The sequence below is a fragment of the Odontesthes bonariensis genome, chromosome 9 (genome assembly GCF_027942865.1).
Source record: "Odontesthes bonariensis isolate fOdoBon6 chromosome 9, fOdoBon6.hap1, whole genome shotgun sequence".
Taxonomy (NCBI): domain Eukaryota; kingdom Metazoa; phylum Chordata; class Actinopteri; order Atheriniformes; family Atherinopsidae; genus Odontesthes; species Odontesthes bonariensis.
The window spans coordinates 19,204,862-19,231,435 of NC_134514.1; the positions used below are offsets into that span (position 1 = coordinate 19,204,862).

A 26,574-nucleotide genomic window follows, 5' to 3' on the forward strand; every position below is an offset into this window, starting at 1 on the left:
TCAGGTGCTCCAATACACGACTCATAATTACTGACGACTTGTTGAATTATTACCCGAGACCCCAACATCCAGATTTACTGGTTTACACACGCCGTCAAACAAACTTGATTCGTTGATATTCACCATTGGATCCAATTGGACCTGAGCAAGTGTCAAGCTGTTAGTTGGTTGACCCTGATGTCTAATAAGAATGTTTGTGTGATGACTGAGGACAGGTGGTGTCATGGCAGCAGTGCAGTAAGACTGTTGTCACAGAAGATGGCAGCAAAGACTCTTTGTGAACCGCAGCTTGTTGCATCGGAGAAATAGTCTTCCTCTTATCGTCTGCTATTATTTTAGCTTTAATGTTTACAACATTTTGTAGGCTGAAAAACACAAGGGTAATATTGTTGAGGGTAGTTTAGTAGCATGAGCATCAAATGTGATTGGGCTAATTAACAAAAGGCAAGGTCATCATTTTGGAGTCAAAGCTTTCCATTTAAACAGTAAAATAATGCAATTAAAACGAGAAAAAACAGCGACACTGTAACTGCAGTATACCTTAACTATGTCTCCTTTGAGTCATGTCATGTTAACCGGATAAATGTTCACCCTTTCTGACTGTAAATGATTTTCTAATATGGCTGAAGGGTAAATAAATGTAAATCAAGGTTACGCAAAAATCCCATATTTATTGCAGTGATGGAATTTCAGCTGTCAAAACTTTACATACTTTTCCATTTTATACTTAAAACATTTATCATTATAGAAGTACACACAGTGTTCAGTACTACAGAGAACGTACCGGATATCAAAACTGGTATCTGACTTTTGGCTACCGTATGTTTTCTGACACCTCAAAATGGCTATTTGTTCAAAAAAAATACTCCTGATGAAGTCGTACTATGAACATGAAAACATGAAACAAATGACACATTCACAAAGACAAAGTACACATCGCTGTCATTCAGCTGGATGATAACTGAACACAGGCAGAGGAAAGAATCCTTCAGATGGGTGTGCTACTACAAATTTAAGAAACTTCAGGAGTATAAATGTAATGAGATACCAATACAAACTATATTCTGTAAATCTGAATAGACTAAAATTTGTACCCTTTCCCCCCTCTCTTTGTCTCTTAGTGCATTTCCGCCTCGCCTGGTTTAGTGAGGTCAAATAAGACTCCTTTATTTCTTCATTTTAAACAAAACAGGAAAAAAAGAAAAACAAAAAATGCTCTCCTGATATCAAGTGGAATCCACATATACAGACTGAAATCAACAGTATGTACAGACACTGCATGTGCTTGCGGCCCACATGCTCACTCACGCACACTGATTCAAACCGATGATAAAACTGGCAGGATTTACTGTTCCTGCAAAAAGAGGCAAAGGGAGGAATCTGATTGGCCAGGCGGCTGAGAACCTGAATGGAAATGCTTGGAGCTAACAGGAGTGAGATGAAAGTATCTAATGCCAGTGATTTGTCCATTAGTTCACTTGTTTCTGGTCCTGAAGGGGTATCTTGGAAAATGTTAAGGACCTGCCAAAGGTCTTCCTATGGTCCCCCACAGTAGGAATAATCTGCCTTGTTGTGCATCACCAGCTTGTTATCCACAAAGTAGAAGCTGTCAGACTGTGTCTCATAGGGGTGCTGGATCATCTCACGCACTGAGAGAGAAGAAAGACAACACTCAGGATGAAGTAACTTTAAATATACTCAATCTGGGGGCATTCGTCCCTTGTGGTTATGAATGCACTGGACTTGCACTCGTGACTCTGTTTTATACTCACTCATATCCTCAGACAGAGCTGGGAACTCGTAAATGTGCTCGCATGTGTTCTTGCTGCTGGGCATGCAGAAGCCGAACTCGAAATCAAAGCTCTTCAGCAGCTGGTCGCGGAAGTAGTGTCTCTCAATCATGCGGAAGTTATTGATAGGGGTGTCTCCAACTGTGAACTCCACCCTGGTGAAAATGAATCCACAAATATGTAAACATATGAAAACTCAAACTGCTTAAGGTAAGATAAACTTACAGGTCAGTTCCAGTTAATTTCAAGCCTTACTCTTGTGGCTTTGGCTGTCACATTTATGATATATCATTGCATTTATCAAAACAACTACTCATGTATGGGAAAACATGGCTACTATCATTACAACTAAGTCCACTGAAGTGAGAAAAATGAGCCGATAAAACAGCTGATCCAGATGATCTAACCTCCCAGACGGTTCATTTTGGTGATTAAACAGACGTCTGTTCTATTCAAATTCTTCATTAAGTCAAATGCTTCCAAAGATTTTATAATCTTTGTTGAACAAAAGTATGAAGTCAGCTTTGCAGTTATCCACACATTATGTGGGAATACAGAATTTAAATGCTGCTCTTGCATCAGGAAGACTCCCATACTGCATACTGAGGACATCTGTGGCATGATGAAAGCATGAAACTAAAGTCATTTTTAGACATAATAACATGCAGGGTTTGTTTTCCTGAACACTGTGGGACTGGAATATAGAGTAATTCACAAAGGTCATAAGTGCGACTACTTCCGAACTCAAATTCTACAAAAGTCGTCATTGTTTTCTTTCTTAAACTTTTTTTTTCTGTCCTAAAAAGCTTTCAAAAGCTTTTCCAATCACTTTGGGAATATAAGATCATCATTACAGATTTGATACTTTATTGGGGGAAAAAAAGATAGATGAGATGATAGATAAGAGAGAAAGTGTCAAATGAATTTATTGAGGATTGCCCTAAGACAGTGTGAGGTAAGTGCAAGTTTCTGCTAAGCCATGCAAATGTGTTTGATCAGCGCCAGCCATTCATTTGGACCAGTCTTGTGTATCGATGGAAGAATTGTGTAGATCCATCCTACAATGTTGTATATGGTCAAGAAAGTATATATCACATATCCCATGTTTACATAAAACTAAAAATCCATCTCGGTTTCAATTTGATCGTTCTTCCGGATGTTTTTGTCTATTAATTGTAGCATCACCATTAGGTGGAATAGGATAGCATATAGTCAAACGGAAGTAAATCAGTCTTTTTGACATGAGCTAAAACTTCTAAATTACAAAATTTATTGGAGTTTTTTTTTAACCCATTTTTGTAAAGTAAAACTATTTGGACATGGGGGGCAAATTTCAAGTAAACTGGATGAATGGTGTACGCAGCCTGGCCTTTTCAAGGCAAAACATTTCCCCTTAATTCTGGCCAGTCACCTGGAAAGGTTAATCATATAACAGAGAACTGTGCATTCATGCCGATGAAGATGAGATCTGTTTTTGGAATATTTGAATTGTTTGTGAGATCCAGCACAACTTTTAAATGTTGTGATGTGTAACAGTAGAACATCTGGCCGGCACGCTTTATATGTTTACTTGAGGGGGTGGGACACAGCAGCCAGTAATGTTTTGATGTGATCACAGGATCAGTTTTAACGTGAGCCATGATGTTGAATATCTAACCTTAACCAAGTGGCTTGTAATGTGTAAAAAAGCAATGAAACAAGCGAGGGATAGAAAAAACTACATAGCTCCGACTCTTTCAAGATCTCTCAAGAATTAAATGTGATTTGTGTGTCAAAACTTCTGTGGCACAACCACCCCTCCCCCCACAAAAAAAACCCACATCTGTGGATATAAATCAATGAATAAGATACACATGACTCTTTCAGGTTTTTGTCATCAGACTGTGTTGTTTATTTACAAGGCAACAGATTGGATTGGTATATTTTGGAAAGCAATTGGAAATCCTTAACAAGTCTTTTTATCAACTTATTGGTTTAGCAGCTACTGGGCCGCGCTTTAAACTGACAGTCAATACATATTTCTGGTGCTACATACAGTCAAAACATGAAATCCGTAGAACTACATGCTTTATGAATAAATCATATTCTACGGACACAGATCCTTGTCACTGCCCCCAGATTATCTACATGAGTCATTTGCTCAGTTGTGTTAAAAGAAACTCAGTCAGGGTAAGAGTAGGAGTCTGATGATGAACACCACTCAGGAGCTCTGACAGTGACTTGGTGCGTGACTCATCAGATGGGCTGGACTGCTCTGTGTGTTCACACTGATCATCATCGGCCTGTTGTCCCACTCTGAAGCCCACTCACCTCCTACACCCTGTCTTCTGTCACAGCAGCAGGGTTGACTGCAATTTACTCTTCTCTTTTCATTTGTTTGTGAGGAACACACACACAATACATGTTGACTTACGTGGCTCCAACCTGCCGTAACTGTAGGAAGGCTGGGGTGAACTGGTATCGGACGAAACGGCCGGCGTTGGGGTCGCACTGCTTTAAACCGCCTGCTAAAGAAGAGGTGTACAAAAAGGAAGACTTTGTTGCTGTAGTTTACTGCATGTGCAATCTTTTCCATACAAAACAATTAACAAAAAAACAACAAAAAAAACAAAACAAAAAAATTCTCGATAAGAATATTAAGCTTTTGTCTGCTTTATAAAGCCTGAGTTTGGGACTGACCTGGTGTTGGAGGTTTGGTGATCTCAAACAAGACTGTCCCTGTTTCCATGTCACGGATCTTAAACCTGGTGAAGTCAATCATGTGGACGTTTTCTTCTGGGGAACAGAGGTAATCTAAAAACATACACGGGTATTAGCGGTCAATTTCTTTTCAATTGTTGGCAACTCATGTGAGGCAGCAAGTTAAAACCAGGATGAAGGTTTTCCCCACAGACCACTGCATTGTAACAAGATGAGCAGAGTTAATTGTCATGGTCTATGAGCTTTTGTTTTTGTCTTTTGGTTTCTTGGTTTTCCTTGCTCCTCCTTTTATTAAGTAGAGTTTGCCCTTCTGTGCGTTCTGTAGCATTTGCTTCCTGTTCACAGCTGACTTTTCTGTTCCAGATTGCCACACCTGAGCCATGTTATCACCTCCAGTATGATATATATTGTCCATGTTCTCCTTTGTTCGGTGCCAGATCATAGTATGGTGTTTGTTGCTGTTGCTTTTGTACTCGTCCCCATCAAGGTTCCATTGTTGTTATTCGAGTCAGTCAGTTTGTTATTCCTTTGGTCCGTTTGAGTCCAGTTTGTAGTTTATCATTCCTGCCTTGGCAGTACCTTTAGTTTAGTTTTCAATAAAGCCTTTGCTCTTATTCATCACCTCTCCTCGCCGCATGTTTTTTGTACAAAAAAGCAGGGTGATTTAAGCTGTGGGATAAATGCAATGCATTAAGAAGTAGAACATTTTCCTCTGAGACATAGTAGATTATAGGTAGTGAAGTGAAGTGAAATTTATTTATATAGCACTTTTCAGCAACAAGGTGATCCAAAGTGCTAGAAAGTCAGGACAGGATCAAACTCAAGTAAAGTGGAAATGCCTTAAAGTTGTTTGTTTAAATAAATGCAGTTGGTTACATTTCACCACTTTAATGTACTTTTGTCTTATTTTTCAAGGTAGAAAAAAAAACTTTTTAAAATTTTGTTTTTAAGTTTTTCCGTTTTGTTTTCTTTGATACTTGCAGAAAATTTCACAATTAAAGACACAAATCCTTAATCTGGATCGGCATGTTGACTTTGACTCCAAACTCGGCTTCACAACATTGACAATAACTGTTCTTGACACATTTCTTGTCCCTGATGATCAGATTTGCCCACGCTGGCGCTTGTACGTGTGTGCGGGTTTTTATTTGCGAGTGTATGTCGACGTGTGTGAGACACGCCCTACCCAATGGGGCAGGATTAGACCTAAGAGGCTTATCGTGTTTTACCATCACATGGACCGACTGGTTTCACAGCACACACACACGCGTGCGTGCGCACGCACACGCACACGCAAACGCAAAAACACACACACCCATTATCTATTTAGGGTTATGCTAAGGGCAGCTAATTTTAGGAATCAATGTTGCATAAGTGTTCAAGTGTCTTTATTATGTTTTTTTTTATATTGCCTATAGATTTACACTTATTGCCAACAGGCATGGAGCTGTCTGTGTTTTAGTGCGCATGCACATACACAAAGTCGCACACGAGCATTCTCTTGTATTTCTAGGGGTTAAGGAGCAGATGGGCTGCTCAGGCTTTGGCCACCTGCTCAAAGATATTTATAGACCCTTTCATAAAGTGCAGAACACAATACCTGACACCTTGACTGAAAATGCCCCTCTTGTGAGACTGTGCTATTTAAAGCATGCAGTGGAAAACATTCAGGACTTTGAAAGTCAGTGTAAAACCATATAACTGAGAGCACAGATCAGAAAAGACAGAACTTATTGTGCGTGTAAGGAGATTCACCGACTGATTAATGCTAAGAATCAAGGACATGAGATAGCTGTTTCATCTGTTTAGTTCTTGGATGGCCAGGGAACGTTCTGAAACTGATGGTTTGCATAATTTAGATGCAGATATAATGTTCAGACCGGTTCATATTCAACCAAGAGCAAGGACTTCACAATCTTTATCTTTAAAGAGCAGAGGAAAGAGATTATGTCGAGGCTTATTTATAAAGCTACCTCAGAACACATAAAGTCTCACTAACATGGAGCTTATGGGAAGTTTAAAACTTTTCAAGATGTACACAAACTCTGATAAACAGCCGAGCTTCGAACTGAGCTTCAGATAGGCGCTCTTTGTGCTCTGTTTAGTTTAAAAAAAGAAGCATTCACATTAATTTGTACGTGTGAGTATATACTGTTGCATCTTCCTTCGCATGCATCGCAGAGTGACCCTTTGCTCAGCTGTGGTTATTCTTTACGTTTTCATTCTGTAGATGTGTTTCCATGGTGAACATCACAAGGCTGGTAGTGAGATTTCCATGTAAAGCTGCTCTGGCTCAGAAATGCAACTCTCTTTATATTGCCTTCTAAACTGGTAAGAGGGTTAGAGAGCCGCTGTTTGATGCAGTGCCCTCTAGTGCCAGGTCATTTCATGTGAGGGACTTATCTACTCTGAGAACATTACCAAATGTAAGCTTAAATATAAGCCTACTGAGTTTCCTCTAAAGCAACACCCAGGTAAAACATTCAAACAGGATTTACAGAGTGCAAAACCATGTGGCCAAAACATAATCACAGCAAAGATTTTGTCTGACAGGACTCCAAAGATTTCAAACCATCATTTTCATCAAACACTCTTATATAATACTGTGAAAAAACTACTTTTCCCAGATGGCAGAAATGAGCTTCAGATGTTTAGGCTCCTCATACTAAGAATATACAGAAAGTATCTGAAACATGATTCATACCTGTCAATTCTATCTAATTCTCTTGATAAATATGATAGTAGATTAATCTTGGATTGTGTAACTGCTATAGGAGAGTCAGAGAGGAAAAGTGTTTACCCTTGGTATCCTGTGCCAAAAATAATTCATTTAATTGCAGCTTTTAAATGGATTTTCTGAATGGAGGATGTATTAGATTTGTTATATTAACATTTGTCTGTGTGATTCTTCCTGCTGACACTAGATCCAATAATCAAGCTGTACAGAGAGTAAATAACACCAACTCGAACTTGCCAATAAAGAAACGGAAGCTTCAGGAGGTGTCCCCGAACCATAGTCATATTATTTAATTATTCCAATTAAAGGGGGGGGGGGGCTCTTTTCTCTGAATGCAAAGTCCCAAATACTCAAATTTCTGATTTTATAGCTCCTCTTTAATCAGCAATCTGATGGAAGAGTTCCCCGAATGCATCACATGGCCATGACTGAGCTCACAATCTTTGTGTGCGGATGACCGATAGATGTTTTTTGTGAATAAGACAAGATTATTTGCCAAACCTGCTGAGAAAGACAGATGGATCATTTCATCTGATAGCCCAGCCAGTGAAGTCACTTTCACACAGAACAGCAAATTCTTGCACTGCACGCCTGGCAGTCATACAAGCCTCGTATGACTGCAACTCCCTGGGTCATACCAGGCAACAACACTGTGCAAAATCCCAGTTTGATTTCACGGCCTGTGGCTTGACTGATGACAACAGACCGTATTGCCTTTCAGATATTCGCAGGGGTAGTAAAAATTAGCCTTCTTCGGGTGACTTTTGTTCATTGACAGCATAATTAGGTATAACTGTGGGAGAGGAAACTGACAAAGTTCTCAAACTGAATGATGAGTGCAATTTTTAGGTGGTAAGAGATAGAGAGCTGGTGGAGAAACACAAAGAAAAAGTATTCCGTCACATTTTTCTGTAAGGACAAACCAGAGGCCTGGCTGAGCAAAAATAACAGAAGCTTGTACGTTCATTAAATGCTAAACTTTTTCTTTTGACTAAAACATTATTTTTTGTTAAAGACATGAAGAATTTCAGCGTTCATGAAAATGTACAAGTGGGACTAACCACCCTTTAACCACCTCAGCAGTGTGTTCTTATAGAGCTTATATATGCCTATGAGAGTAATTAAATGAAATACGTTAGACTGCTCTCTTTTTTCAGAACATTATGACAAAAGCACAGCTCCCTGTATGTTAGCTTGTGAGTTTGACTGCCCCATAGGAAGTTCTGGAAATATGTCTACATTATATAAAAAAAAATCATTAAGGAAATAGTCACAGACTTTTGGCTTCTGAATTATTGCAAAGATCAATGCTACGCTCATATTTTCTCAGAAAATATGTAGTAACCTGCATATTAATGTAGCCTGGTCATTTCCTGGTGCATAAACTTTCATAAAAACCAACCACCAGGTTGTTCATGTTCACATTTCAGCTTTTGTACAAACAGAAGATGGATGATAAATATTGACACTGGGATTATGTAAGTCACACCACAGCTTACATGTCGGAACCTTGTGGCGAGCATAAACTACCGAAACTGCTTTATATATTAATCTGTCACATGTCACATGGATGTCTGATAGGGTGGCACATGGTAAGATTGAGAGGATTTCGAAGATGGTTAACACTGTGACAACCACACATGTCATAAATGGATGGGTGAGAATGTTAAGAAATTAGCATCATAATAGCTGAAAGTCTCTAACTAGTGAGAGACTGTAAGGCACGTTTAGAAAACATAAATAAATCTGAACGTGAATAAAAGTTTGGACTACAATTCAAACTTTTTTTAAATGCAGAGTTGAATTTCTCATACTGAAATACCAAAATCATCAAAATTGGATTATATAATCACAATCCAAGTCCAAAGCTGTAGAAAATGGCTTTTGAAGGCAGTCCTCTTAGAAAATGGCCGCCTTTACTTTTTCTTCTCATTCTTTTTATGCTCAGCAACTGGACTTTGTGAATAAAGTAGGTTCTCTAGGAAAACTTGTATTTGCTTGTATTACAAAGACTCCAAGATTATTTCACTAATCTGCAGCACCAGGCTTTGATTTTCTAGTTCCACAAAAGGACAATCAGTGGTTTCAGAGGACTCACCACAAACAAAGTAAGTTCCCCCAAACTAGCTGTGGAAAGGATCTGAAGGAAGAAGGAACCAGCATTTGGAAGAGTTTCATCCTATATCAAGGCAACATGCTACCACTCAATCTATGAGCTCCTTTTAGTAGGGACATGCGTTGAAGTATTTCAGCACACTTTTTGTCTGCCTGATCTAACATCATATTAATATTTTTCTTAACAAAAATCAAGTCTGAATTCAGGGGAAACTATTCTGAGTTTGTACCATCACGGAACAATAAAACAACGGAGCTTTTACTACCTGTCCTATTATGTAATTGCCAAACCTAATATAGTGCCTTAATTGATTTCATTTAGAGGAAGCATTGGGCAGATTTAGCTAACATATGGAGAGATGCAGGCTGGCCATTTACAGTTTTTATACTAAGTTAAGCCAACAAGCTGCTGGCTATTGCCCTTAAATGTAAGCTGTATTAAGTCTCTGTTTCCTTATAACTCAGCCCTGACATAAGTTGCTTTAATGATGATAAAAAGGAGAACTAGAACACATTTACTGTTACTTAAACCATCCTGTCTCTAATAGGTAAATGCAGCAAAGAGTGTCAGAAGTATTGCCCACTATATGGGCACATGTATCCGTATAAAAAACATCCAACCAATCACTGTCAGTTACGACTATTACTCCTGCTATAAAGTATGACGTCATGCAATAAAAACAAAGAAAATATGGTACATGTGCAGATGCCTCCGTTCCTTCCTTGACTCACACACACACACAAAGCGCTCCACTTCACTTCCTTCAACACTGTCACCTAGCAACACTCCTTCTGATAGTGCGCCAGCTCGATCAGCGTGTCTTTTTCTTTCCCTTCATCCACCTGCCTGCTCCACAACAACAAGACAAATCAAAGGAGAGCATCTTAGGTTAGGTATCAGTGGTATGCAAATAAAATGTTCCGCGGCTGCGATTTGATGAAGATGTACCTGAGGCCTCGTCTTCTAGAGGAAGTAACGTTGGCTTTATTTCCCCACCCTGAAGCATGTGAGGAATACAAACTAGGGCAAAGCATTAAGACATTATAATTTCTTGTCCCTGTGGGGAAACTTGCCTTTAACTCCCAGCACAGGTGGTTTGCTGTAATTACCCCACATTTCTGCAATTCATTTCAAGATCTTCCAAATGTGAATATCTCTTTTCAACATACAGGACTTTTCTGTGCGGTTGCTGACAATCAGTCTCACCCATGCTTAAAACACATTAGTCATCAACCCTAAAGACCAAAGACATCCGGCTTTTGCTCGACATTATCATTTTCATTCAAATGGAACACAAAGTCAATATGCTCTTGAACAGAAGCCATTAGCAGCAGCACCTCTAAAGAGTGTCAAATTAGCTTCACGTCTTTACTCATGCTGTGTTCCAGTGTTCAGATGCACAAAGTCTGTCTGACACCAAAGTGGCAGTCACACAGACCGAGCGAGCTGCCACATATAGCTCCTTAATCCTCAAGATTAGCCCGGAGTTACAGACTTCCAGCCATAGGGATTGACTTCACATGCCTTATTCTTTCCATCTGACTCTGCGGTCTCTGATCAATGCCGAGAGTTTGTGTTGAATTCATCTCAGGACACGAGAAAAACACAATGCAAATGAGTTAGAACTTGTCCTCATGTTTAAATAATCAACAGCCGAGGGGCGGGCTGGTGACATTACCACTACGTGTTGATGTATGTACAGCGCACCTGTGTGGCAGGCTGTTTCACGTCTCTCATTTAAGAGTACCTTCAGGCAAACTGGCAAATGGTGAGGTTCATAGATGGGTTGCATTCTTAGCAGCTGAATGCAGATAGGATTCTTTCCTCTTATCTTTCTCCAACCGGTGCTACAGCTGAGGAAAAAAAAATCTGATCTGTTTGAGAGGAAATATGTTGCTACTGTGGTGGAGAATGGCAGTCAATCAAGATCACGACTAATGAGAGAAAAGACAAAAGAAGCCCTTTTGCTCCCTTTACCTGTAATGTAACAACACCACTTTGTTGGAAATATAGTTTGTCTTTTCTTAGTTAGAGTTAGTACATCTCTCATTTTTACACTACATATAAGCTGTTTCTTCTAAGCTACGCAAACTTTATCTTTCCTTCAGGGCGTGACATATGGCAACACATTCGTAAAATCACTACAGAAGCTGCACAAGTTAAGAAGAAAACTTTTTTAGTCATCAGCCATAGATCATCAAAGATCAATGGATGAAACCCAGGATCACAAGGGTGAATTACGAGCATGCGTGATCAAAGCTCACTAAGAAGAGTCTGTAGTTCAGGTGAACCATAACACCGCTTCATTATGAAGAATGATCTATCCTCTGTCTCCCCAGGCAAACGTTCACACACGCATCTGCACAGTTAGGAACAGAAATGACTTGTCTGTCCACGTTCCACTCTTGCCCTCCACCCTAAGATCAGCTGTGTGCACAGTTTGCATGCAGCCTGGGAGGGTTTGGCACAAATCACAGCGTGATGCAATCATAAACACACACAAACGTCCTACTTCGGCAGCAAAAAATCTTAAGTATTCAAATACGAAACATTTATCCCGTAGGTATTCGATGCAAAACTAATCCTGCAAGCAAACATGAGTGACTGATTACACAAGAGGTTTTTTGGGGCAAGAGATGCACACCGAAGAACTCAGAAGAAAGTATATCTAAGTAGTTGCCCTTTATTATTGGCTACCTTTGCAAAGCTTAAAGTCTGCAAATGTCATACATGAGAACAAAGGCTCCTTCTGTCAGTCTGCTAGATATATAAAAGGGTTTTAATGTAACTTGTGCACAGGCTACTTTGCAGAGATGGCATAACCAGTTGGATTCATTCTGTTCACAATCATCCCTGTTTAATCTAGTTTAGATCTTCTAGAAAATTCATCCTCTCATGAGGTAGTCATCATTGCATCATTCATATGCAATGATGGCTATAATATGATTAATATTTCTATCTTGACTGGTAGTTCTAATTCTCTACAAAATAACCTGAAGAGTTTCAAGAGTAACATACCTTAAAACTACAGGCAACGATCTGTGTATAGCGCGTAAATGCAAGGTGGGACGTTTGTATGCTTCTCCCATGAGAGCCATATGCAATATAAGCATGTTGTATATTTAAATGGTGCTCGAACAATTAAAGGCATTGGAAATCTCAAGAGAGCTGAAGTGCTAAATAAATTTCCGATGTGCATTTCATCCGGCTCTAGAGGGAGACACCCAAACAAACACTGAAGCTGGTTGTTTGATGGGGTATACGAGGCTTTGCCGTATCTGCTCCTGATGGGTTAATTAAAAAGAAAAAAAAAAAAAACAGAGAAAAACACAATTGTACAAAAATATGCGTCTGGTTCAGAAGACTTAATCTGAAGACACCAAAACAAATCAAGATTTAGTTGATCCGATCAAGGCCCAGACACAAATAAAAGTAATAAAAAATAAATAATAAATAAAACCCACAAGTTGTTCAATTTCATGAGTTCATCAACAACAACAACAAAAAGACTGCAAACTACTGGTTTAGATTTTACACGACAGGCATTCGCTGAGACGAAGGTGTATGTTGCTGCTTTCTATATTATGACCTGTGTTTGTGTCACCAGGATTTTTTTACTGTCCCAGGCTCATCTTTTTTACGTCGACCTGAACATATCAGCAATTACAATTACTGAATGCACACATTTGCAGTCCCACAGTCATCTCCCTCACCATCATAAAGTTTCCACCAGCAGCTGCCTGGTTAAAAAAGTAAGCTCAAACATTAGTTCATGAGACAGCGTTAATGTCCGATGTGAGAATAATATGAAAATGGAATATGAATATACCATCTTTCTCTCACTGAAAGAATAACCTTGTGGCAGCTGTGCTTGGAAGATTATGAGAACTGGCTGCCCCGATCAATATTAATTAAAGCTGTATCCAATGTGTTGGCAGACATCACAGAGTGGAACTCCTGCCTGATAAAGAGTGTCTCTGTGTGCCTGACTTATTAAAGCCCAATAATTGATCACCCATTAGTATAAAAGGAACAAGGACACTTTGACTGAATCTTCTGGATGAGGAAAAATTAGCCACCATTGACATTTTGGGTAAAAAATGCTGGTCGAACCCATGATCTTCTTTGTTCTTATTTGTGTTTTCACACTATAAAGGGGTTGTTTTTCTATTTGTCTGGATTTACACCAGTTAATAATCTTGGTGTTGCTGTTTTATGTGGTATTATTGAACAGTAACACATGATACCATGATAGGCTGGCTTCATATCTGTTATTGGACAGATTAAGACGAGAGCAAAAACTGAGATCATAAAGAATTTATGACGTGACTAAATCATGTAACAATGAGAGATGTTAGTTTTTGGTTAATTCTAAGATTGTCCCAGATGTCTGAAGAAAAGAGGACAGCAAACGCCATCTGCACCGACCCAATTTCTGTTTTTTTTTTCCCAACATTTTCCACTGTGCGACAGAGATAATGGTCTTTAACTGGTTCCACTTAACATTGCAGGTTTCCACTTATACCTCCGCAGTCGCACTGATATCTCAATGTGTCACTGTGCAGTGACACACCGCTTATTCCAGACAATGCATTGCACACTTCAAAACCTTTTTTTCCCCCCTTTGCTGACGTGCCTACTGATTCAGTCATTTAACAAATAGCTAGGTTAACGGTAGTTAGCAGAGACTGGCATAAACACACCCCAATAAATACACACGAGGTATAACAGCCTTTCAAGGGGCCTGAAAGTCAGTAGATATACTGTCAGTATTTCCAGTATTGCCTCCTCCCTTTGACATTTAGATCGTTATCTTTTTTATTTTTTGGCTATTTTGATCAAATTAACTCCAGATGGAAGGTTAATATCAGGTAATATCAGGGGACGTGCTTGTATAGGGAGGTTGTTGGATTCCACCGAGAATATTTTGTGTCTTAGCTGTTCAATTTTTAATTATTACCCGTCTTAGTATTGTTAGCCACAGGCATGCTTACCTGACAGAGTGATCTCTTAGAAATACATTAAATAAACACAACCTCTAGCAATGCGTTACCTGATGTTTGTAAACCCAAACTCATGACAGAACGTGTCATAGCTGCACTTGTCAACGGTGCAAAACCCTGCAAATTTCACAATGAAGACCCCAAAGTTCGATAGTTACTAAGCTTTCCATTTCCACTCCCTGCAGGGATGCAGCTTATATCTCAGGACAGCACCTGAGATATATGCGTCTGGCTACTACACTTAAGTGTCCGTGTCTTGACAAAAATTCAATACTGTTGATTTTGCCACAAGTTTTTTTTAGGCATGTTAGTTCAATTTCCTGCTTTCAGTCACAATTTGACTAGATTTAGGCAAAAACCTATTCTTTTTTTTGGCTATGATTGGGCTATGATTAGGAAAATACATACAGTATAGACATGATGTTTCCTGGAACCGGGGAAACAATCCATCTCTTTCCTCTTCCATGCCCATCAGACCCAGTCATTTCTTTCTTTCTGTGAGATGAGGCTCACCGTTCAGATTTTATGGAGATTTGGAGGGTGCACGAACCATGCAGGTGAGGTCTAGACTCAAGTGAATGATCACTGAGCCTGAGTTAGATGTTGCGGGGAGGGTCAGCAAGTCACTCCAAATAATTTTGATACAAAAGATGTCATACGGGTTGTTTTAAAGCCCCCTTTGACCAAGGCGTGGTGCTAAAATCTCACAGCAGAGCGTTCCTTCATTACATCCAATGGTCTCCACATATTTGTAAATAGTAAACTGCTGAGTGACCAGTATCACGTTATTTTTTTCAAATAACTTGCCAAAAAACTGCCCACCAAGCCCCCAAACAAACTGTACTTGAACACAGGCTTATGTTCAATCTGAATCCCATCATTACGTCGTGTTAGACAGCTCTTTGAATATCTTTAAAAATTTGTAGAGGCACGGTTCTGCTCTTAGTTAGCAGAAGATTCTCATTTTTTTGCTGCTGCAATTCAATTGCACTTACACAGTGAGACATGGTAGATGACAGGAAAAACAGGAAAGTGGATACAACAGAGAACTATTTCAATACAAAATAATCCAGCGGACGCACAGTCCGCACTTGTAAAACAGTACAGTACCTTACACGGTGGAAAGTTTTAAGAACATCTAGTTCGATTTGAACCACAGATAATTCCACACCTCTGCTGTCCATCCGTAGTACTGTACTTCATGATGTGAGGTTACTACATGATATGAGCATAATGTGTGCAGGCCTAGCAGACATCATGCAAACATTACACTGACAATGTGTTGTTTTCCTTGTCACAGCAGCGCTTCTCATATGCCTGGATTATACTTCTTTTCTGCTATGCCAGTGTGACAATGAGGCTCTGCGCATCATTTATTATCACAGAACCGAGCGTGAAAGGCTGAATCTGGGTTGCCCGATAATGGCGGCATGTTCCTCCCAAAAGCACAACTGGAGAAGTCATTTTCACTGCAGGATGAGGCATTTTCTGCACCTCTCTTTCTCAGCTGCAATTTTCTTTCTCCTGGAGCAGAGAACAATAGTCGGAATTGTGGCACACTTTGATTATCTCTGAGAAATATATACGTGGTTGAGCCTTGGTAGCTATCTTTGACATCCTTCCAAGCAGATTCCAAACCCTTTGTGTGAACCCAAGTATCATCCAGCTATAATTCAAATCCACAGAAATTCTACTGCTGGCAGATTACAAAGGGCATCTTTGACTAATAGTAACATAATATTTTCAAACTTTGTCTCTAGGGTGATTAATTACCTGACATGTATCACTTTGTTGCAGAATGCTGTGTTACAGAATGCTGTGTTACAGCCATCCTGACATAATCCAGATTACATGTCAGTGGAGAGCAGAGATTACCGCACCATCATGAGCGATTTAGGAATTATCGCACTGATGCAGCTCCGGTTTTGTTTCTTCACTGAAAGGCTACCAAATAAAAACAGGATGCGACTGTCAAAAGGGGCAGTGTCACAGATTGGACTTCCCTTTTCCTCGCTACAGCTATAAACATAGATTCATGTGAAAGGAGACAGTTGATTACTACATGTCAGTTTAGCTTTGCATGCTGTTTTTTAAAATTTTTCATTGTCCATTTCTTTAAAATCAATCCATTTGAGAGTGAAACCAGGTTTAAATCTGGATTAAATATTTTCACTAGAGTGTCACACTCCAGCCAACTCTCAACAAATAGTGTATAAATCACAGCGAAGCCGTGACATGTTACACTGACACAAAATGGGGCCAAAATCGTCTGTTATTTATAGACACACCCATGACCTCGTGTGATTTTATTCATGCAACAATTTAGAAGTTTGGCCTGAGGAAACGATATAAGACAAAAAGTCTTTCTGAGCCATCAATCCCCTCTTACAATCAGTAATGATAGTCTGCTCACACTCGCTAAAATGATGAAGCTGAAAACTAGTAAATCTGACCCAAGACTTCACACACAATTTTTATTATTGACCTGTAATGTTGATATTTCTAAAAACAAGAGTGCAGTAATTATTTTCATTATTCTCAGATCTTCATCCTCCTGGATTTGTTGCTTGTGTGTGTGTGTCTGTGTGGTTGGAGGGGGAGGGGGTTGTCAATTATTAACAAGATATAAGAGCACCAAATTATAGAAGGGATGGCAAAAAATAAAAGAATACAAAAGATACTGCTCCTCTATAAATAGCTACAAAAGATGCATGTAATTCATCATCTAATTGGTGTTTTGTGACATTTCTTAAAATAAAGTATTACTGTACATGTTTTTACATTTCATTTCCTTCACATATGGTGGGAATCTTTGTTTTTGGGTATTGTTTTCGACTCATTGTATATAAGCCAATACGACCGACTGATTTCCTTTTCTACACGCTCTGCTCTTTAAATATTTATTGTCTGTTTTGTGCACCTTGATTAGTGCCAAACAAACGAATTACATTTCCTTTACTTGAGAAGTTTTGGCTCCAAACCAAGACTGGGTTTCAGCGTTAAAAGTGTGTTATGAGGAATTTGTAATTTTTTTCTTCTTGAACGACTCATCGAATGTACAGGAGATACCTGAATAAGAGAGGAAGTCTCAGTCCAGTCCGACTCCATCAAATGATACAGACACTGTTTCTATTACATAAAGGGAAGCTCAGTAACAGTACTCTTTTTTTAATTCCCACTAGCTGTCTGGAACAAGCTATAATCAGAGGATCACATCTCGGGCCACCTGTTACCTCAGAGCTGGGTGTCTTGAGGTGAAGGAGTAGTTAGAGCCAGATTTTTTTTTTCTTTCTTAGCAGGATTTGAGTAGCACAACAGGAAGTACAAACATCCACTCTCATGTGTCTGTGGGTGTACAATCAGACACTGACAGATAAGAATGACTGCAACCATTCAAACTACTAATGTAGAATTTATTGTAAGACTAACTTAGCAAATAAATCTCAAATACCATCTGTCCTCAGAACATATAAACCTTCTCACTGACTGTAATGCAGGTTGGTTAAAAGTGGTTAGTGTTATTCAAAGCTATAGAGACTCTCTGAGGTCCTCTCAGGCTGTGTCGCTGTCCATGGTAGCACAGTTCCTCCAGACAGGCAATAAATGTAGTAAACAAGCACAAGACTCAGAACAGGGAAACCCTAACAAATGGCCTCCACATTTCTTCTAGAATTGTAATGTGTTAACCCTCCTTTCGGTCGTGCCAATAACACCAGGTTACTTACTCTTGGTGATCTTCTGTAGCCCAAGCACATCCTCGGGTGTTATTACGGTATTTTTGCGCAATTCTTCTTCGGTTTTTACTGGGATCCCCATGTCTGTTGAGTTGCAGCCTTGCTGCACTTTCATGTCCAGCAGAAGAGTGTCGTTAGGTGCGCAACCTGGCAGGGACTGAAGCTTTCTTCTTGATGCTCTCGGCGTCGCGTCGCCGCAGAAGCAGATTTAGTTGCGTCGAAGCCGTTGGTTGCGCGCTGGCTAATATGCCGTGCAGCAAACAGGCACTGTGCTGCTACAAGAATAACTCATTCTCCATGCCTCCTCCCCTTCTCGATCCGGTAAAAGATAAAAATCAGCTCTTGGCTCCCTCCCTCCTGCGCTAAAGGCTCATCGGCTCTCCCACAAGCTATTTAATCCAAATCCTGTGGCTTTAAAACCGACCAGTGGTGCGTTGCTACCCGTCTGCGTCCCTCTTCATCTTCTCATACAGCAGAGCGTGCATGGCTGGGCTTTTATCAACAACAGCAACTGGAACTTGTCGCTCACCTCAGTGGAGAGCCATTTATGTTGACCTCTTTTAAGGTTTGGCAGTGCTTTGTGGCCCGACAAAACAAAAGGCTGAAACGGAATAACATGTTCGGCTCTGTGGTGGGACACCTCAGCGATATATCATCTACGCTCTTGATTTAGGGAAGAAGTACACCTTTGATGTTGATGATATATTATCTCTCTGTGCCCACAAAGAGTAACTAGTTATAAGGCAATGGTACTAATGTCCTGTTGCATTTTGTCCTCATGATGAATTTAATTCTCAACACTGGGCACAAGGCAGGTGCTTCTTTTAGCTTCACCTCCAAACCAACTGGTAGCCTATGCCAACTATATTCAGTCATTTTCAGGAGGTGGTGAGGGGTGTTATTAAATCACACTACATGAGCTCCTAAAAGAGAGGGTGGCAACGACCGAGTGGATTAAAAACATGAAAATTACTAAACATAAATCTACCAGAAAACGATTATCTGCTGTTGTAAACATATTCCAGATGTGCAGCTTTGGGTGTCCAGAAGAAGGAGGTAAAAGGTGCTAAATCAGGCTGAAACTCACTCAACCACCACTGAATAAGATTCATAAATTGAAGTGTCAAGATTGTACTAAAGACTGCTTGATTATTGCTACATTTTTCTAAATGAGTGACATTTGATGAAGCAGATGGATGGGCCTGGATCACTCATGGATTCCCTTCACAACTTCAAGTTCGGTGCCAGCAGGGTGGAGGAGGGGAACCGGCATGGGCCGCTATTATCAAGCACTAAGAACTGAATATTAATTTCTGAACCTACTGCCAATATCTAGAAGGAGGTCAGTTAAAGTTGATTATAAATCTATCAAAAATACTGACAGATACCACATGTGGAAAGCTTGTGGTAGCCATTGAAAAGAAGCAGGTGGTCACCAACTTCTATTTTATGTGCAAAAAATGTATTGAAGGGGCATTTTGTCACTTATTCTTACTGTTGCCACAAAAAAAATTAAAGCAGGTAGGTGAAGTAGGTTTTTTATGTAATGTTTTGTTTTAAGGGTTAAAGTTTTGTTTGATCTTTTTAAAAATAAATCTCCATTTTCACCAGCATTGTTCAGTGTTTAGTGGTCATATACAGAGGATTTCTGAAGTGTTGACAGTTAACCAAAACAGCAAAGTTGCCTGACCTGAGTTTTCTGTGGATGATCGCTGCGTGGATGCTTGTTGTACCACTCCTTTGATATTTTCTTCGAAGAAAATAAACAGCAACAGAAATGAGATCAAATCTTCCAAGTAAAATACTTTTATTCAATTTGTTTCCATTGGAAAGTTGCTTTCCAGATGCCAGCATCCCTGAGAAAGTGTAAAACCTCTGGACAGCCCCATCAGTGAGCTGAAACAGGCCAGCGATAAGATATTTACACATCAGCAAACTACAACCCTGCACAGCCTCCTTCCTGTTGTTTAATCACAGACAGATCAGTCATCCAGCCATTTGCTTTGTGATGGGGTGATAGTGCCTCCCCCTGCCTTGCACATTCACTGCAGGGCATGAGCAGAGTTGAGAGCTATCCATGGTAGTACTTTGCGAGTGATACTGTCTATCGCTTTACTCTTTTAAAAAATTGGTGGATCCCAGCAGAGGGGGAGCACTTTGCTAAACAGGCTTATTGGCATAGTTTCAGCTTAAAACACGGAGGCAAGTGAAAATAAATATAAATTAAAATGAAAGAGTTTGATTGCATGTGTTGAAACAAACTAATAAACACAAACTAATAAATCTACTACCACCCCCCACCCCCTAAGTTATGAATATGATAGATTATTTTTTATGAGGTCTGTAGACAGAGAGTTGCTACTGTTCTTACCAGCATTATAGAATAATTTTCTCATCCCATTTGGAGTCATTCACAGTGCTATATACAGATTTTACCAGTAAAAGCAATAACAGTATTCAAAAGGCATTAGCTATGTGGCTAAGTGGCTGTTGATGAATTTTTGAGGGATGTTTAGCGAGCTCTTGCTGTTGACTCCTGTAAGCCGTCTGCTGGACACGTCTATGGGGTGAGCTCAAAGCAGCCTCGGCGGTGCGTCTGCATGTCTCTCACCCTGCGGATGGACTGGATCTGAGGGTGTTGGGCTCCCCACTCATTCCAGTGCTTGAAAGGGCCCATTTCAAAGACATACTGGTAACCACGGTAGCCAGGGTACTGGTAGCCCACCCAGCTGTGTGAAGAAACACAGAGAAACAGATGTAGCTTTAAAGTTTTGCTTATGACCAAACTTCTCATCTTGTCACAATGGAAGTGATCTCTTCACTTTGCTATTTGTCAGATGGATGTTTGTAGAGGTGCTTGCAAAGATCAGTTTAAAAGATCTGCTCTTTGACCGATGGAGCGCGACTCTCTGACATTTATGGCCCAATAACCTGCCAACAAGAAAAAAGCAACCTAACAGAGATGACCACAAACTGCTTACGTTCCACCGGTGACCTGAAGACTGGCAACACGGTCCTGGAAGCCATATGACCACAAGCTTGGAATGTCCTCGTCACACACTTCCATCTTACGACCCTCAAAGTTTGCACTTTCATACAGGCAAATCTTGTGATCCTGGGGGTCCTGTAAGAGAAATACATTGCTTCTCAATGAGTGACTGTTTTCCTACAGATACTGTAGATGCTGGTGCAGCTCCTGGCTCACTGCCCTAGATTGTATCCATTACAGAGATAAAAAGTAACCAAAGTGTCACCCGGATCAAGCATAGAAACACACAAGTAAGCACAAATATAGTTACTGTTGTGCAATATCGATTGTGGATCTTAAATGTCATCTAAGAAAAGCTTTTGCGCAAAAATAATCCCTAAAAAATATACATCTGCAATCATGTGAAAAGCACTTTTCTCTGAGCCAGTAAGAGACAGATGAGAGGATCGCTGGATGTGAGGCGTGAATAGAGGCTGACAGCAGTAATGAAAATACGCACTTTTTGCCACAGCAGAACAAAAAGAAACAAAAGCTCCAAGCCAATGACGACTCACCATTCGGACTGGCCTGACCGACATCATGCAGTCACACCTGTAGCTGTTGGACCAAGTGTCCCAGCGGGGGTACTCTCCCCTCTCCAGCATGAACATCTCACCACACAAGTTCTGCTGCTCATAACCCACCCAGCTGTGTAGTCAGACAGAGAAGTACTGCAATTGGTCATAGAGAAAAGATATTCTCTGCTGTAACGCATGTGAATAGCAGGTTTGGTGACTTACGGTCCATTCTCTACCCTGATGGAGCCGATTCTGTCGAAACCCTTCTCAGTTAGGTTACGGCACTCTCCAAACAGGTCCATCCTGCGGCCTTGGAAGTTCTCGAATTCATAGAGGTATATCTGGATTGAAATAAAACAAACTGAGAGTGATGATTTCTGAAGCCTAATGTTTTGGAAACCTAATTTTTTTTGTCTGAGCTTGCGTTTTATTTTTATTTTTCCTTAGGGTAATAACAGAAGTAGAGGTACCTTGTGACCGTGCAGCCCTATGGCCGAGTGGCTGCCAATGCTGCCCTGAGCACCTGAGTGAGACATGATCAGATCTACAGAGAGAGGAATCACAAAGTCCGTCAACCATCTTCAGAGATCATGAGGAGGGTAATAATAGATTTTTGGCTCCTGGAGGTGTGTCATAGCTGCCCTGTGCAAATGCCATAAGCTGAAGCATGTTTTAACCAATTTCAATCTATTCAAATTCAATATGAAGACGTTCATTCTTTTAAAACAACCAAAATCAATGAAAATATTGTGATTTGAGTAGTCATTCATAAAGAACAGAGCACAAATAGAACCTTTATTATCATTGCGATCCACACAATAACATTAACAACAATAACTCTACAGAAGCTATTACTATTAGCACTCACTTCTCTACATTTTGAATATGCAGACAATCCAGGCAATATATATTTTTGGCCTTTTGAAATTTGTCCAGATGTGAGACTCACCCCGCTAAGCTTTTGTACCTTAAAGCCCTGCTTTAACCCTCTCTTAAGCTTAATTTGCTGAGGCCATAATTGTGATTAAACCTAGCTTTGTACGCCAGTGAATAACCAGAATCCACAGTTAATTTTTTAACCACATGCAGCAGCATTAAAACCGTCATTTGCGTCGGTGGGATCTCGATCCCTGTGCAGTTGCCTGGTGAGAGCTTAAACCAATAGAAGAGAAAGAAAATAGTCTCAGATTCTGACATGCCATCCTCTAAAAGCATATTAATAATTTTGTCAGCTGAGTTGAATAAAAAAAATCCCACATAATGAATAGTTTTTGTGCAGATTTGTGCAAAAAGTTTTTTTTTAGTTTTTTTTTTAAAGTTACCTATAAGCTAACGATAATCTAACTATAGTTAACCTTTGAATGTTTTACCTGCTCAATCCTTCCTAACAGCATTTATAACTGCTGCTGCCCTCAAAGTGGCTTTTCATATGGAAATTTCCCCAATACACTCCCTGAGATTTTGTCCTTTCCCTTAGAGCGAGAATAGTAAATAAACATCCTGTCGAAACCTGCCTTGTTCCATTTTCAAGGATTAAGGGTTGGACAGAGCCTGTCATCATACACATTAATGTTACCACAACAAGTGAGCAGCCTGAGAGCAGCTCAGCTAAAAAAAAAATCCACCCCAACAGGGTCATAACACATTCACTGATGCGTTTTTTTAATATTCCATCTAAAGTTAAGATTTAAGACAAGAGCCAACCCTTGCTTGGTTGTCTCAGTCCAAGGAGTAAGTCAACAGGCAAATCCCAATATTTCCCGTAATGTCCAAAGATTCACAGAGAGCACAGAGAGTTAGAAAACCTTAGAGTGGACACTTACAGTTACAACTGAAGGCTGAAACGCGCCGACCTTTGGAGAGAATGATGGACGCAGGCCTTGTGAGTGGGGATATATATATACATTCACATCCAGAGCTGGCCTATACACACAGGATTCTGGTCTCTGATTGGCTGTGAACTGTTTAGAGCATAGGACGGGGTCAGAGGTCATGCTGCTTATCCCTGGACAAATCGTGCTGACAAAGCTGCCTGTTTTATTGTCCAGCACCATTGTGAGGGGACTGAGGACAGTCACTGCCATCAGCAGAAAGTTTGATTCATCCCCCACACACACACTCACGCACCCACTCACACAGTTACTTTTGCTGCTGCCGCTCACACACTCTCGCCTTGTCTTTCTGTCCGAATCCTTTTTCTGTTTTCAATCTTTCCTTTCTGTCACTTTCACCAGATTTTCTGTGGTTATTTCTGTGTTTCGCCTCCATATTTTTTTTCTTTCTCCTTTTATCTTTGGTGCAGGGAGGCTAAGCCTTTGAGCCCTGGGTCTGCAATGTGCTGACTGCAGGAGCGACATCAATCTCTTTTGTTCAGACAGGCGAGTATTGGACACTCTTCAGCACATGGACATGCTTTATCCATACATACACATCACATACAAGCCACCCTTCATATGCCCAAATACAATTTGCGGTACACAAGCAACAGATTATGTACCTGTTGTGAAAACAGAGTAAAACTACAACTGTTTTTCATGAAGAAAACTAATAGATTTATCACTTTCTCTGTTTCCTTGCTCCCGTTTTGTTTAATATTTTGTTTCTTTCTGTGTTCTGATAAATGACTGTACTTGTCATTTGTAAAAAACAGTTTTCTGTCTCTCACACCTGGTGTATCTTATAACTGCTGGCAAAATGAAAGGCAGATTTGTTGTCTCGTGAGAGTATTTAGCCAGTGTTGTGCTGTCTATTTCCACAAGTACGCAAGGTTCCGGAGAAGCACAAGTCCCCTTCATTTTTGTTCACAGCCTAACGGGAGCACAGGCCCCGGGGACAGACAACCTATCAGGGCTCCCAAAGAAGTTCCAGCCTGGTATCACATCTGTCAAATCACCTCAACCTCTTGACAGTGCATTATGTTTTTGAGGCATGTAACGCGTTAACACGTGTCGGCACCACAGAAAACAACGAGTTTCACCACCACACTGACTTGGTTACCAGGGTGACAAATCCCAGCCAATGTGATGGTGGTCACATCAACGCTCCTGTGAAAAGACTTGAGACTCATTCAGTGAGAGAAGAGCAGAAATAAAGTTATCTTTCTGTAAGGCAACATCTGGCTCAACCGAACCAGGTAGTTCATACATGCATGTCAAACTGTTGGATTCCAATCTTAAAGAGAGACTACTCCAAGAGGTCACTAGCAGCATAAATACAATTTACGAGTTGTACCCTGAATCTGTTTGGAGGATTTGTTGTGTACAATCTCAGAAATGAATGCATCCACAAGATGTATTATTCAGGTGGGCAATAGGTACAGTGTAGGGGCTAATGTGACCACATGTCCTTGATTTATTGACCCTTTATACCATCTATTTGTTGCATTGTTGCTTATTCTGCTACGGTCTTAGCATCCTACATATACTAATCCCCTCTAAAATTGCCAACAAGGAGCCCTCTGTTGCGTCCTCTAGTGGTACACAGTCAGTTGCCAAAGTGAACGCAGCATTTAAAAGCAAGTGTGCGTGTGGTCCAAGCAGAGTTGAGAGTGGAAGACACAAAGAACCGAAACACAAATAAATCAGTTTTATTGACTCAACATGTTATTCTTCTAAGAATATTCAACTCTTGAATATTCAACTTTTTCTCCCCACTGTCACTGTGTGCTTGAAGGGAATTTTTATTAATTCATGGTTTAAAACCGGCACTATATGAACAAAACTTACCTGAACTGAATTATCGCTCTACCTTACAATCAAACACAGAACTGTACACGAGTGGATTTCCATGTAAGTGATGCTTATATCAGTTCACTGACGGCAGCCACACACCTCATCTAGCCTGGACACGTTTACAGAGGTGGATTCTGTGTAATTCATTTAATAGTATAGAAAGGAAAAACACTGCATACAACACAGTGAAACATCACTGTCTACGTACCTTTGTGCACACGTGTAAGTGTGTGAATTCCTTTGTGGGCTGAGCGTGTGAATGCATGAACAGGCCGTTGTGTGTCTCTGTCCATGACGATGCGAGCGCATGACTGAGCATGTGTGCGTATAGGAGTGAGTGAAGAGGTGAAAGGACCAGAGATTTGGGGGTCAGTGGAGATGGACAGAGCAGAGATGGAGTGCAGCACACCAAAGGAGGAATTCGGTAAGTAAAATTGGTAAAAGACAAATCCAACTTTTCTTTGAAACCTTTTTGAGTCAAATGTCTTCTTAAATCCAGAGTATAAATCACCAGTTGGAGATTAAGAGGGACATTTTTTCAACCAATTTCTATTTTTTGTACCTTCCACTTGAACTGCAAACGCTCTTCTCATTTTTGCACCAGAGTGAGTTGCAAGACTGTGATGATCTGTTTTCTGGACTAGGCTGTGCCAGGATATGGTCCGGCCCTCTGGGCACAGACCATTAGGTACTTGTGCTTATCTGCACTGGGCACCGTGCCCTACGTCCAGTCCCACTGCAGCTAGCTAAACCCCAGTAGCTCAGTGATGAACAATGGACTGGACCAGCAATGTGCTGACTCCTTCCCCGACCCACAGGCCCAGCTGCCTTACAGCACCAGCATGTATAAATAGGTCCGTTTAGTGCGGGGGTCAGGACATCGTTTTTGTGGAGCCCCCTGTGAGCACTGAACAGCTATTCTTTGGGGCCGGTCAGGTAAGCCATCCATCCATCTCAACCCTCACTGTTCAGAGCGCTGTGAGTTTACACTGATGTGTCTTTTCTCTTGCGTCACTCTGCTGAGTCACATAGATGTAAAGACTGAGGGCAGGCCTGCATGTGCACAGTCATACTGACCATGCACATCAGGCCAAAGTCAAAAAGTGAATCCATCAAGTGTGAGCACGAAGTTGATTCTGAGGATGACTTCGTACCCAAACGTGTACAACATCACGCATTTGATTATTTTGATCAGGACTCATCCCACTAAACGAACT

At 40.4% G+C, this 26,574-nt stretch overlaps 2 protein-coding genes across 3 annotated transcripts; both read right to left on the reverse strand.

Annotated features, from left to right (window-relative positions):
- Window positions 1–385: 385 nt before the first annotated feature.
- unc119a1 (unc-119 lipid binding chaperone a1) lies at window positions 386–18,562 on the reverse strand. 2 transcript variants are annotated; one of them, XM_075474419.1, is made up of 5 exons: window positions 18,072–18,562; window positions 4,470–4,583; window positions 4,204–4,294; window positions 1,773–1,945; window positions 386–1,649 (listed from the first exon to the last, which is right to left on the reverse strand). In XM_075474419.1, the coding sequence occupies exons 1-5, from the start codon at window positions 18,193–18,195 to the stop codon at window positions 1,537–1,539; spliced, it is 615 nt and encodes a 204-aa protein (XP_075330534.1). In that variant the 5' UTR covers window positions 18,196–18,562; the 3' UTR covers window positions 386–1,536. The 2 variants fall into 2 exon arrangements, with proteins under 2 accessions (XP_075330534.1, XP_075330533.1); XM_075474418.1 differs by having other exon boundaries at window positions 4,204–4,297; window positions 18,072–18,561.
- A 2,078-nt stretch (window positions 18,563–20,640) lies between these two features.
- crybb1l3 (crystallin, beta B1, like 3) lies at window positions 20,641–22,162 on the reverse strand. Its single transcript, XM_075474420.1, has 5 exons — window positions 22,097–22,162; window positions 21,849–21,967; window positions 21,624–21,756; window positions 21,062–21,204; window positions 20,641–20,809 (listed from the first exon to the last, which is right to left on the reverse strand). The coding sequence occupies exons 1-5, from the start codon at window positions 22,160–22,162 to the stop codon at window positions 20,641–20,643; spliced, it is 630 nt and encodes a 209-aa protein (XP_075330535.1).
- Between the last annotated feature and the right edge of the window lie 4,412 nt (window positions 22,163–26,574).